General features: G+C 42.6%; 1 protein-coding gene across 3 annotated transcripts in view; it reads left to right on the forward strand.

The window, feature by feature from the left end:
• The window catches only part of mrpl23 (mitochondrial ribosomal protein L23), a 35,185-nt gene extending 24,700 nt beyond the window's left edge, over nt 1-10,485 (forward strand). The window contains exons 5-6 of one of the 3 annotated variants that reach the window (XR_010666653.1): nt 9,337-9,560; nt 10,106-10,485. Coding sequence is in view for 2 of the 3 variants with exons in the window: in XM_020642925.3 (XP_020498581.1) it covers nt 9,337-9,501 (165 nt within the window). In the remaining variant the exon portion in view is untranslated. Of the gene's footprint in view, nt 1-1,461; nt 1,502-9,336 lie in introns of all 3 variants that reach the window. The other 2 variants (XM_029278807.2, XM_020642925.3) reach the window with 2 other exon arrangements.
• Nucleotides 10,486-11,279: the final 794 nt, after the last annotated feature.

The following is an 11,279-nucleotide window of genomic DNA, read 5'->3' on the forward strand; positions in this document are numbered from 1 at the left end:
CTTACTCTATCCACTGTCCTGTCTTTAAAATTAGTTTTGAATACTTTATTAATCCCAGAAGGGGAATTCAAGGCATAAAAAAACAATCTTTACGTTTTACAGAAACACGAGTATACTATAACATTAACTTCCCTTACACAGCGAGGAATAGCCTTCAGTCAAATGTGGGGAAGAAAACATGCGGTATTGGCGGAGCTAGTGATGTACTTGTAATGATTAGTTAATTGAATATAGTTAAATTGGAAAAAAGAGCCAGATTGCCCCCCACAGACAGAAGGGGCCCGCATGCTTGTTGGACATGTGTTCATAATATATGTTTACCTCAAGACCCTTTAATTTTCCCAGAAAACTCATCTCATGGCTGCACATAAAAACATTAGCCATCAGCACAAGGAGATGGAGAAATCCTCAGAAATCGGATACAATGTTGAATGGGACAGTTAAATAATCACTTATTCAAAGTGATGTCTACGGACACAAACCTTGACCTGTAAACATTTCCCAAAGTGTTAACATGTCTCATCACGAGGAGCATAGGTCATGAATGTAAGGGCCATCAGGATGAATGACATGGAGACACAAACATACCCTGCTGCAAGCCAAGGTTGACCAAGTTATTGGCTGTTGCCGGGCTGTGGAGGAGATGTCATTGTAATTGGAGGGAGGGTCGAGGTCATGACCCTGAATGAACCCACAGCAGGATGCTATTGGTTAGTGGTCTACTCTTACTGCCACTTATCTGACTTTTTTCATAGAGGGTTTTTTTTTTGCATGTTGCTTTTTTCGCTCTGCTGTTATTTTACCCCATGCCTTTCAGGCTCTCGTCATTTCAACAGTTTGACTTCTTCTTCACCTGCAAAGTAACTTCCCATTGAGTCATTGTCCCCTAACCCCCCCCCCCCCCCCCCGAGAGAAAAACAGTCTTTTTTTGTCTTTTGTTTTTGACTTTATTCACTCTTTTATCCTCCCTATTTCTCATTCCATCTCCTCCGTCTCTTACTCACAAAAGTTTGTACCAGGAGGATTGGACAGAGGCGTAGGGCAGAGTTGTGTGTGTGCGTGTGTGTGTGCGTGTGTGTGTGTGCGTGTGTGTGCGTGTGTGTGTGCGTGTGCGTGTGCGTGTGCGTGTGCGTGTGCGTGTGCGTGTGCGTGTGCGTGTGTGTGTGTGTGCGTGAGATACAGTGAGAGTGAATGTGAAGCCCACCCAGAGGCCTGGCAGTAAGAGCTGTTTACAATCACCATGCTTCATCCTGTCTCCTCTTCTGCCCTCTAACATGGTCTTTCATACCTCTCGCAGTTTACCTCTCTTATATAGAGCACTTTCAGCTCAAACTTTTCAATTCAAAAATATGAGAAAGGGATTCTCTAGAAGTGTTGGTGTAAAACTTAAGATCAACACTTAAGACTGTGCTTACACAAAGAATGTTTGGACTGATAACATTGAACTATTTTACTTTTCAGGACTTCTGCAGATTTGGCCTGGATACTTCTACTAACCCAGGTTTCTGTTTTTTAGCCTTCTAACAAAAATGATTTGTATGAACATGTTGTCCATTGTTTGGTTATTTCCACATGATTGTACTGTATGGGTACAAAAAGATGGATATTGACATAGGACAGCCAGTAGTTACTCATGCTTGGAAAACCGTGCATAACAAATTAATCAAGGGCAAACCACAGCCTGTACATCACTCTAGTCAGCTATTTCCTTCTTATCTGGTATGAAGACCAGAGATAATGAATTATGACAAGTGGTGCAGGCACACCCACAATGCTTAGTTAAACCTAAGGAAATGCAATCTAATTTTCTCCTACTCTTTGGCTGCAAAAAACTGTAATCTTATTGGATAACAGGTTGCGAGTAAGCTGTCCAATAAACAAGCTACTCATGAGTCCATCTGACTGCGGTTTACAAGCCAGGGCTTACTGGTGCTTAGCCAGTATGCACTTAAATGAACCAACAAGAAACAAGCTATAATAATTCATTGGCGGATGAGGCCAACAAAAACAGATGAGAAAAAGGTGGGATGTCATTTAGTCAGTGGTCAGTCAAGTGGTCAGGTTACTGACAATCTGCCAGCGCTAGGAGATCGTAATATCGGGCTTCAGAGTCCATTCTATCTGTTACGGTTCTATGCTCATACACAGATAATACCCATCCCCTTTTGCTTCATTACGGAGGATGATTCATGGCTGAAAACGAAACTTCACAAATATTACGGTATAATCATTTATTTCCATGCATGTTGCTTGATGTTTATCAGTCAGCAGCTCTCTCTCTCTCTCCTTCTTTTAGTATACAGGTGCTAGTGTGATACAGTCACCATTCTGTGTGTGCGTCACTGAGGACGCACTCACACTAGTCAATCCGTACCGTGTCTAAGCACACAGGCCCGGAGCAGTGTGAGTGCAGGCCTGCGGGGGAATAGGGAGGGGGTGCAATCTTGCTTAAGCACGGTACGGGACAACTTTGCCTTGTGTGAGTCCGCCCTCACTGACACGTTATCCCGTCCCCTCTATGAATAAAAAATCAAGATTACAGTAAAACCAAAACAAGGTCACTTCACTGCATGATCACAGAATAGTCATATGTTTGAATGAGCTTTTCTTTGCCATTCTTACCGTCTATAAACAAAACTGAAGCAAATCCATAATGTCACACAAAATGACATATAATCAAAGGCTAAAACAGAACTCTTAACGTCCGTATGATTCCATATGAATGCATCACTGTGCGAACATTTGCCTGAGAACACAGATTTTAAAGACACAACTGGAGAGACATTACTAAATCATTATAACAAAGTGGTGCAGAAACAAATGCACACATTTGATACACATTTGTCATGCGGTAAAAAGAAATGTTTGGTTCTAAAAATGTGTCGGGGACTTTTTACTATTTAATGCATTGACCAGCTGGTTGTTTCTGAAGACAAAGAAGGTTTTAAAAAAAGATTATCGTTAAAATCACAGTATTTTTCAAATTAAAGATGTTATATGGGGAAGTTTTGTTGTACTGGTCAATAACTAGAAAATTAGTCTTAAATCAGAATGAAAAAGAATCGTGATGAAAACCTGATTGTGATTCTGCCATAAAACATTGTGATATGATATTTGTTTCTATATCGCCCACACCTGGGCCCTTAATTTAAGAAGAGGATAAGAAGAAGATTATACATGCCTGGTCAAATGTTCTTTAGATAAATAGAATTTACACATGCACACAGACATACAGATACACACATCTCCAACACACACAGCAGGAGGTTGCCCTCAGCTCTAATCCTGGTAACCTCATTACTGTGGTCTCTCTCTAGTCTGCCAGGCTCCACAAAGGTGTGGTCAAAACAGATTCAATCACCATGTGAACACCTCTCTCTTTCTTTCAAGTCCCCCCTCCTCCCAACAACACACACACACACACACACACACACACACACACACACACACACACACACACACACTGACCATTGTGTTCACCATAGTCATACACACATCACTAGTACTCAAGATGTGTCTGTGCTCTGCTGAAGTTTACCCCACCACAGCACCACACTGCCACCACAGCTGCACGAGCCGCAGCCTCACGAGATTTCTCACCGCGTCGTCAACACCTCTCATTCTGTGTGCTGCCCAGATTTGTCTGTACTCCTTAAGCAACTGCCAACATTTGCCTCTCTTTTTTTTTTTTATTAACAGTTTTTTTTGTGAATGTCTTGTGATAGCTTTTGGATTGATCAAAAAGGGATATGCTGTTGTCCAACAGCAGAGGACCCATTCTCAAACCACCTCAAGCTTTTTCAGACTTTGTGACCCAATTGAGAGCTCCTCTGTTCTTAAATTCAGTCAAGTGTTGTCATCCAAAAAAGTCAGCGTACTTGGCTTCCAACCCTAAGTCAAATCTTATTAGGCCCCCAATAATTCAAGGTGCTTGAGGTCTTGAGCCAGCACAAGAGAGAGGCTGGTCTCTCGTCATAAAAGAGCGGTTAGAAGGCATTTTCTGATGGATTAGATTCTTAAATTGTCCAGATTATCTGAATTGAAGTTGCCAGTTGACCTTGAGAGTAGTTTCTCAGCTGTTTAACAGTCCTCTAAGTAATAAAAATGTCCTCCAAACTACTCTCATTCCAGAGGGCATCAAATCTGATACCATAAAGGCATTCTTGTTCACTGCGGATATTGAAAAAGAATGAAGTCAGAACTACAACAGGCCTGAGTAGTCGACTTTGAAAGACTCCTTTTTTTGTGTTTTTATTTTCAGAATTTGTAGCGTAGTTCTAACTTAGCTTACTGTGCCATTTAAATGCTGATGTCACTCGGCCATGTTTACTTTACGGCTGGTCCTGGTCAAGTCCACTCCAGTCCAGTCTTGTCCTCCAGTGTTTTAACTCTTTTCAAAACAGCAGGTTGAATAAGCCTTTTGTGTTCTTAGTTGCCGACTGTGCCATTATGTTCTATTCAGCTCCAGGTCCGAAAAGAACTGTTCACCAGCACCTTCCTGTTTTCATTTAAGACATTTTAACACATCCAGCCAGAACAACTATGGCTTTCATATTTCAGACTTAAATCTAAGCTTATGAATAATAAAAGAGTCTCCCCCTCGAATTTTCCCAGTATTGATTTCACATGCATTCCAAGGCTGCCGGACACACATTTGCCCATATTTTCAACATTTTTCTATTTTCTTCCCCTTCTCTAAAGGGGAATGTATTACACCCCCCCCCCCCCCCCAAAGATCTTTGCCAAAGATCAGAAGCAAAGGTCAGTCAGATTGAATACAGTTGTCCTTTGTGTGTCTCTTTCCATCTCTCGCTTGGTCCTCTCCCTTTTCGCTCTCCTCTTTCCCTCCTTCCCTATGGGGCTCTAAACAGGATTATCACAGGATTACACACACACGCTCACAAAGTGAGGTCGGATCAGGGGAATTTTTTTTCCCAGAGCACATTTGCACCCTGGAAGTTCACACAGGTTATAAACAAGCACTTAATGACAGTAAAGACACAAAGCATGTTCTTCTGCTGTGAAAACAATGCTGGGATGCTGGTTGTTGTGCCTCATTTGACAGAGCTCCACAATCAACTGGTGAAAGACTGACAGCGGCATCCAAATGTGACGCAAGCCAGACCACCACCCTAAATACACACTTCCTGGAAGAGAACAAGACATTAAAATTAGAACTTAATAGGGAAACCTACACAGACGTGGGAAAGTGAGACGGGTTGGTGGGGAGTTGATGACAACATTGGCCTTTCCCTCTCAACCCAACCCCCCTCCCCCCTTGTGTCTCTCCTTTTTTCCTCATTTGGAGGAAAGTCTGGGTGTAATGGGTTGTTCATGTGCGTAAGAGGAGCATGTTTACATCACTGGCAGCGTGGGGCCTCATCTCAATATTCCTGGATGGCATCTAAATCCAATTGGGACCTTGGTGAAGATGATGGCAGAGTCGGGGAAAAATATCTACGCCTAGGAAGCATAGAAGATAATAGAAAGGAAACTCTTTTAGGTACATAACTCCTGACTTTGTCCTTTTTGTCCACAACTTTCTCTTCCACATAAATCCATCAGTATATGCCCTCATACGCACACAAATACACCAACAGAGAAAGGCAGACAGACACACAGGAAAGATCGTTTTGGCTTGGAGCACTTGAAGACCGAGGGGACGTTGGCTCAGACTGCGCTGTGGTACAATGTGTATATATATATATGTATATATATATATATATATATATATATCAAACAATAATATGAATGCTCTCTGCCAGCACTTTCTCTCATTGCAGAAATGTGTCTAGCAGACGTTTGACACACGCTTTTGCACACACATATACACACACAGGGCGTGGCCTGCTGCCAACAACAAGACTTGTTTAACGAGTCTCAGTGCTTTGTTGATTTCAATCTCAGGCTTTGTTGTTTTTGTGAATCGCGCTCTCTGAGGCCGGTATTAATCTTCGCCATGTGTATACACAAAGTGTCCAGCACTATGCGGTATAACTGGGAATTGTCATGCGACAACGTTTGGTTCAAATCGGGTGAAGTCTTCTTTGGCTCTGCATTATTCCCCTCATTGCCAGGTCTGGGTGTTTTTAGTTCTATGGTCAACCTCTTCCTCAGTCAACACTTCTTTCCTTTCCTCATCTCCCAGTCACTTCCTCACCCCATCTTTCTCCTTGCTGCCTCTTTCTCTTTCGCCCTACTCCTCCTTGAGCTCCTGCGTCAAACTTCCCTTGGCCCTGTCCAGTGTTTGTGTTTTGGATTCTGTGTTCCTCGATGGCAGTGTGTGTGATTGCAGATGGACACTGAAGGTCTTGGCAGGACCGTCGGTTTCCAGGTGCTTCTCTGGTGTTTGGCAGCTGTCTGCCTGTGCCTGACTAAGCTTTCTCCTCCAAGCTGGGTCTGCTTTCTGGTCCCTCTTCTCCTGCATTACTACAGCTCCTAGTAACCTCCTGTAGTGTGGTACAGGCGTTGCCGCAAGACAAAAACACAAGAGCAGGGTTGCTTTTCTTTTTCTCATAACAAGAACATAACATGCACAACCCTTGTTGTGCATGTTATGTTCTAGATGCTCCTCAAAGTTCTCTCTCTCTCTCTCTCTCTCTCTCTCTCTCTCTCTCTCTCTCTCTCTCAAGGTAAAAAAGGGCAGGAACTATACTTGGGTTGCCATAAATATATTTTTTATTGTTTCAATATTATTTTGACAGCATGAATTGATAATTTAAATGGCTACAATGCGATTTTTTGATAATTAGGGTAATATCGTATACCCAGGGAAAATTGGGGAGGTTTAACGGAATTTTTTTTCTTTGATTCACTACTTTGTGCTTGGCAATGCTGCTCTCTCGCACTGAATTCACTCACTCACTCGTCCATTGCTGCTGTATTGATGCGAAAATAATACTCCCAAGTACAAAATCAATTTACATAACACCACTACCCTCTCCATTATCACTGTAAGAAATTGACATACATGTTTTGATACTCTTTAAAAAAACCTTTTATTCAAGCTTTCAGGAGAAACATAATTAATCTAAAGGCACATGAAGGTGTTGGTGTAATGACAAGCAGCCAGGACTGTGGCTCTGCACATGCACAGAGCAGAGGTTCCTCGTAGCACATCACAATGGATAGCGCTATTTGAGAGTACAACTTTTGTAGTTACTAACAACGCAGTGAATATGACCGTGGCTGTTACAGGTACAGTCATACAGGTTTACATAAAAACTCTTTTATGTTCTGAAGAGTTTAAGCATAAATTGTTAACAGGTTTATATTCACAATTTATTTGACAATTCCTTTAACAAAAAAAAGTATATTTAGTAGTGAGTTTCTTTCTTTGGTATCACCCAAATATTTTTTTTCTGTTCTTTAAATCCTTAGATTTGACACTGATGGTGGTTGATTCAGAGAAAGCCTCTAAACTTTTGAGTGGGCTTTCAAAGTATTCAAATGTTTGAATTTCTTCATTAAATAATTATAATAAAAAAGTGAATTTATAATTCACCAACTGCCCAGGTTTATATCAGATATTTAGTTTATATCAGATATTTAGTGCGTTAAACAAGGCACTAGTAGTAGAATTTTGAAGTTTGATCCAGCAGAGGGCGCTCCTCAGCACAACTTGACCATTGCTTGCCCTCTTGACCTCAGTAAATGAAGACAGTAATGCTGTAATAGGGGCGCAATTCAGGAGATGCAAATCTCCATGAGGGAGACTCCTCTCTCCACAGACTGCAGCTCACTGCTTTGGTGGAGAGACACCAGGCACTATACCCGCAACTCTCCAAGCTGGCTCACAAATATTTGTGTAGTGCCAAGAACAGGTTCAAATGTGCAGTACCGTGTCTTTTGATCAAAGTTGTCTTATTGAAAAAGTGACAGCCATACTCCCTTATGCACTCATTTTGGTTTCGTATAAAAGTGACCAAAGTGTGGGGTGAATTTCAAGAATAGATATCTGTCACATGCAAACAAAAATTCAGTTTTCAGCTGAGCATTGGGTTTTCCCGATTGCTGAATAAAACGTGATCCTATGGGTTGGTAGATTTTGTTCTCTGCCCTCATAAGAAGTTGATTTTTAAACACTGGAAAAACAGAGACCCCTATTTTACATTAGTTTTGGAAATTAGTATCAGCCAAATGTGAGTAGTTTTGTGCAGCGTCCGATCAATTTGCTGAAATTAACGGCCTTGGTGGCAGATACATAAAAGTTGCGCAATAGATTCACATATGACAGAAAACAACATGTATTGAACTCCGGTCTTCTGCTTGTTCTGCTCTGACTTTCTGGCAGAGTTGGGCGGACATGCATGCTCACTGGCCACAGGGCTCCACCTCCTCCTCCTCGTGTCAGAGAGGGTGTCAGAGAGGGTGCCAGCGTTTACAATCATAGGCTATATGCTAAAATTACTCTGTGTCACTTGAGCCCAACGCAGCACGGTTTGTTAACTGGTCTACCTGCTTTAGGTGTGTTTTAACTGATGACCTGCTTGCTTTGAGTCCAGGATGGTTAAATGTAGTTGGCTGTTGCTGACAGCATTGTCGAACATTAAGTGGAAGCTGTTGGTGTTAAATACAATGTTAGAGATCATGAATCATTTTGGGTATATTTGTGAGGTTCAAATATTTTTTCTAAATCCAGAAAACTGAATCCGACACATGTTAGCGCAGGCGTTTGAAAGTATGAACTCTCCTTTTATGAAGATGAGTCAGTTAAGGACAGCAATGATTTGGCTCCAGATTGATAACAGTGAATTCTTGTTGCCAGGTGTCCTTGGGAGAGGCTGAGAGGGATAGGCTATGGATATGTGTGCATGCCTGCACCCACTGACCTGTTATTTTTTGTGTGTGGGCGTGCAAGCATGCATGCGTGTGTGTGTGTGTGTGTGTGTGTGTGTGCTGTGCTGTACTGTACTTCATGGCGGCCTGACACAGACTACGATTGGACCAGTGATGCATTAGCCATGTCCAGAGATGGGTTGGTATGGAATAAATAATGGATACCATCCTTTCCCTCTGAATAAATCAAGACCAGAGAAATGGAGAGAGATTAAGTGTGGGAGAGAGTTGGAGAAATTGAATGCCAGAGAGAAAAGGATAGTTTGTGTAACTGAAAGAGCAGTATGGAGGGAAAATGTCCTGAATTTAAAATGAGCATTCCACCATGTGTCTGTGCAATGGAAAGGAAATGGTTCATGTTAAAATGCAGTTTAGTAGGTTTAGCACATAAAAAATTGGTATTTGAAAGAAGTAAGAATTAAAAACAAAATATGACAAATTAATTATTAGATAGGAGTGCATTTGTTTCTTTGCTTATTTTTTGTTTTTTCATCCCAGGCTCAGGGCCAGACCTTCACCTTCCCCGACATCATCCCAGATAAAGAGCGGGCGCCAACGGAGGGCTCCATGGAGGAGATGCAGGAGAAGTTCATGAAGGATGAGAAGCAGAGGCAGAAGCTGGACCCCAGGAGAGGAGGGGTCACAGAGTGGTTCGGACTCTGACAAAGCCCTCTGACAAAGAACCCTGCACTCGTATGCAAGCAGAGGGTGTTTCGTTTGAAGTAAAGTTTATTGATTTACAACAGGATTGTTGTGATGTCAGTTCTGTTTCTGTAAGAATTATTCACACGTTTTGAAGTAAGGAAGACTTAGCGTGTGTGTGGGAGACTGGAGACATGTGTTTGTGTTTGTGTTTGTGTGTGTGTGTGTGTGTGTGTGTGTGTGTGTGTGTGTGTGTGTGTGTGTGTGTGTGTGTGTGTGTGTGTGTGTGTGTGTGTGTGTGTGTGTGTGTGTGTGTGTGTGTGTGTGTGTGTGTGTGTGTGTGTGTGTGTGTGTGTGTGTGTGTGTGTGTGTGTGTGTGTGTGTGTGTATATGTGTGTGTGTGTGTGTGTATATGTGTGTGTGTGTGTGAGTTTGCAATGATTCAATCCAGAAACCCGAGCCAGAAAATTATCACAGGAGGAGCAGAGTGGCTTGGTTCCATTTTTTTTTCAAACCAGCCCAGTGTACAGAATCTCCATCACCTCAGATGACCTTCCCTCTTCCCTCTTTCCTCTCCACCTCCTTCTCCTCTTACTCCACTTCTCTGTCTCTCCTCTTTCCTCAGAAGTTCCCTTTCTTCTTCCTCTCCTCGTCCTTCTCCTATACTGCTCTTCTTTTGCCATGCTGAGGAGTGGTATATTGTGGTATCCCTAGAAGCCCTGACTCTCTGCCAGCTGGATCTGTCTACCTGGACAACCCACATCCTTTCCTCTTTTATGAGTTTGCCTTGGATTAATTGACCACTTTAGATAAACAACAATTTAAATGTTGTGTCAGCAAAGCAACGATATGGAATTAGCTGGAGTGTTTTATTATCTTGTGGTAACACCTCTTGCCATAACTCTGAGAGAAGATGTGTGTGTGCATGCAAGACTCGCCAGTGAATCTGTCTTAATTGTAAATGCTGGTGGAGTAAGACTAAATAAACGGTCACTTGTCCAAGAACTTCTCTGCTTACTACTTCTTGTGTTCTCCTCGCCTCATCTCTCAAGGCTGTTGCGCTCAACAACTGGCACTTCGAGACGCTGTTTGCCACACAAGCTGGCTCGCATCTGTGCCAGCGTGGTCTGGTAGCTGTTTTGACAAAGTAATGATCTGTGTTTGAATCAGCCTACTGCAGGACTTTGCTCTCTTACCGTAATAAGGCCCATAAAGGGGAGGGACCTCTCCTGGACTTTCTCAGGCCCTCCATTATGTGAGGCCAAGGTTACAGTAAGTGTCCCCCAGCCGTGACCACTAATGCTGGCTGGCTAATACAAAGATCCAGTCCCTGACCTCACCCAGCCAACTCAGTTATCGCTAAGGAGAATGTCAATATTGATCCTGTTGGCCCATTGTTTGCTGCCTGGAACCACTCACCTCCTGCGTCGCTATAAAGAAATCTGATTTTGAACCAAAAAAGAGCCCCTCTTTTTCTTTTCTGTCGGCCTCACTCACTTTTATTTTCTTCTTCCTCTCCTCCTTCTGTCTCTGCTTCCCAGTCAAGGGAAACAGCTGCCTTACAGACAGAGAGGGAGACCAAATTCCTGTCCGTGCTCTTCTCTTGGCCTGAGTGGACCCCACATGAAAGTTGGGAAATCATTTTCTGTTTTTTGCCAAAAAAACAACAACCCGGCTCTCCCCCTGTTCTTTGTCACAGGGATACCCTGTGCCTTCTCAAGTCTGACACACACACACATGTATCATCAGTACATGCTGTACCCAACTCTTAAATCATCTGGCATTTGGGTTCTGACATA

The sequence above is a fragment of the Labrus bergylta genome, chromosome 7, assembly GCF_963930695.1.
Source record: "Labrus bergylta chromosome 7, fLabBer1.1, whole genome shotgun sequence".
Classification (NCBI taxonomy): domain Eukaryota; kingdom Metazoa; phylum Chordata; class Actinopteri; order Labriformes; family Labridae; genus Labrus; species Labrus bergylta.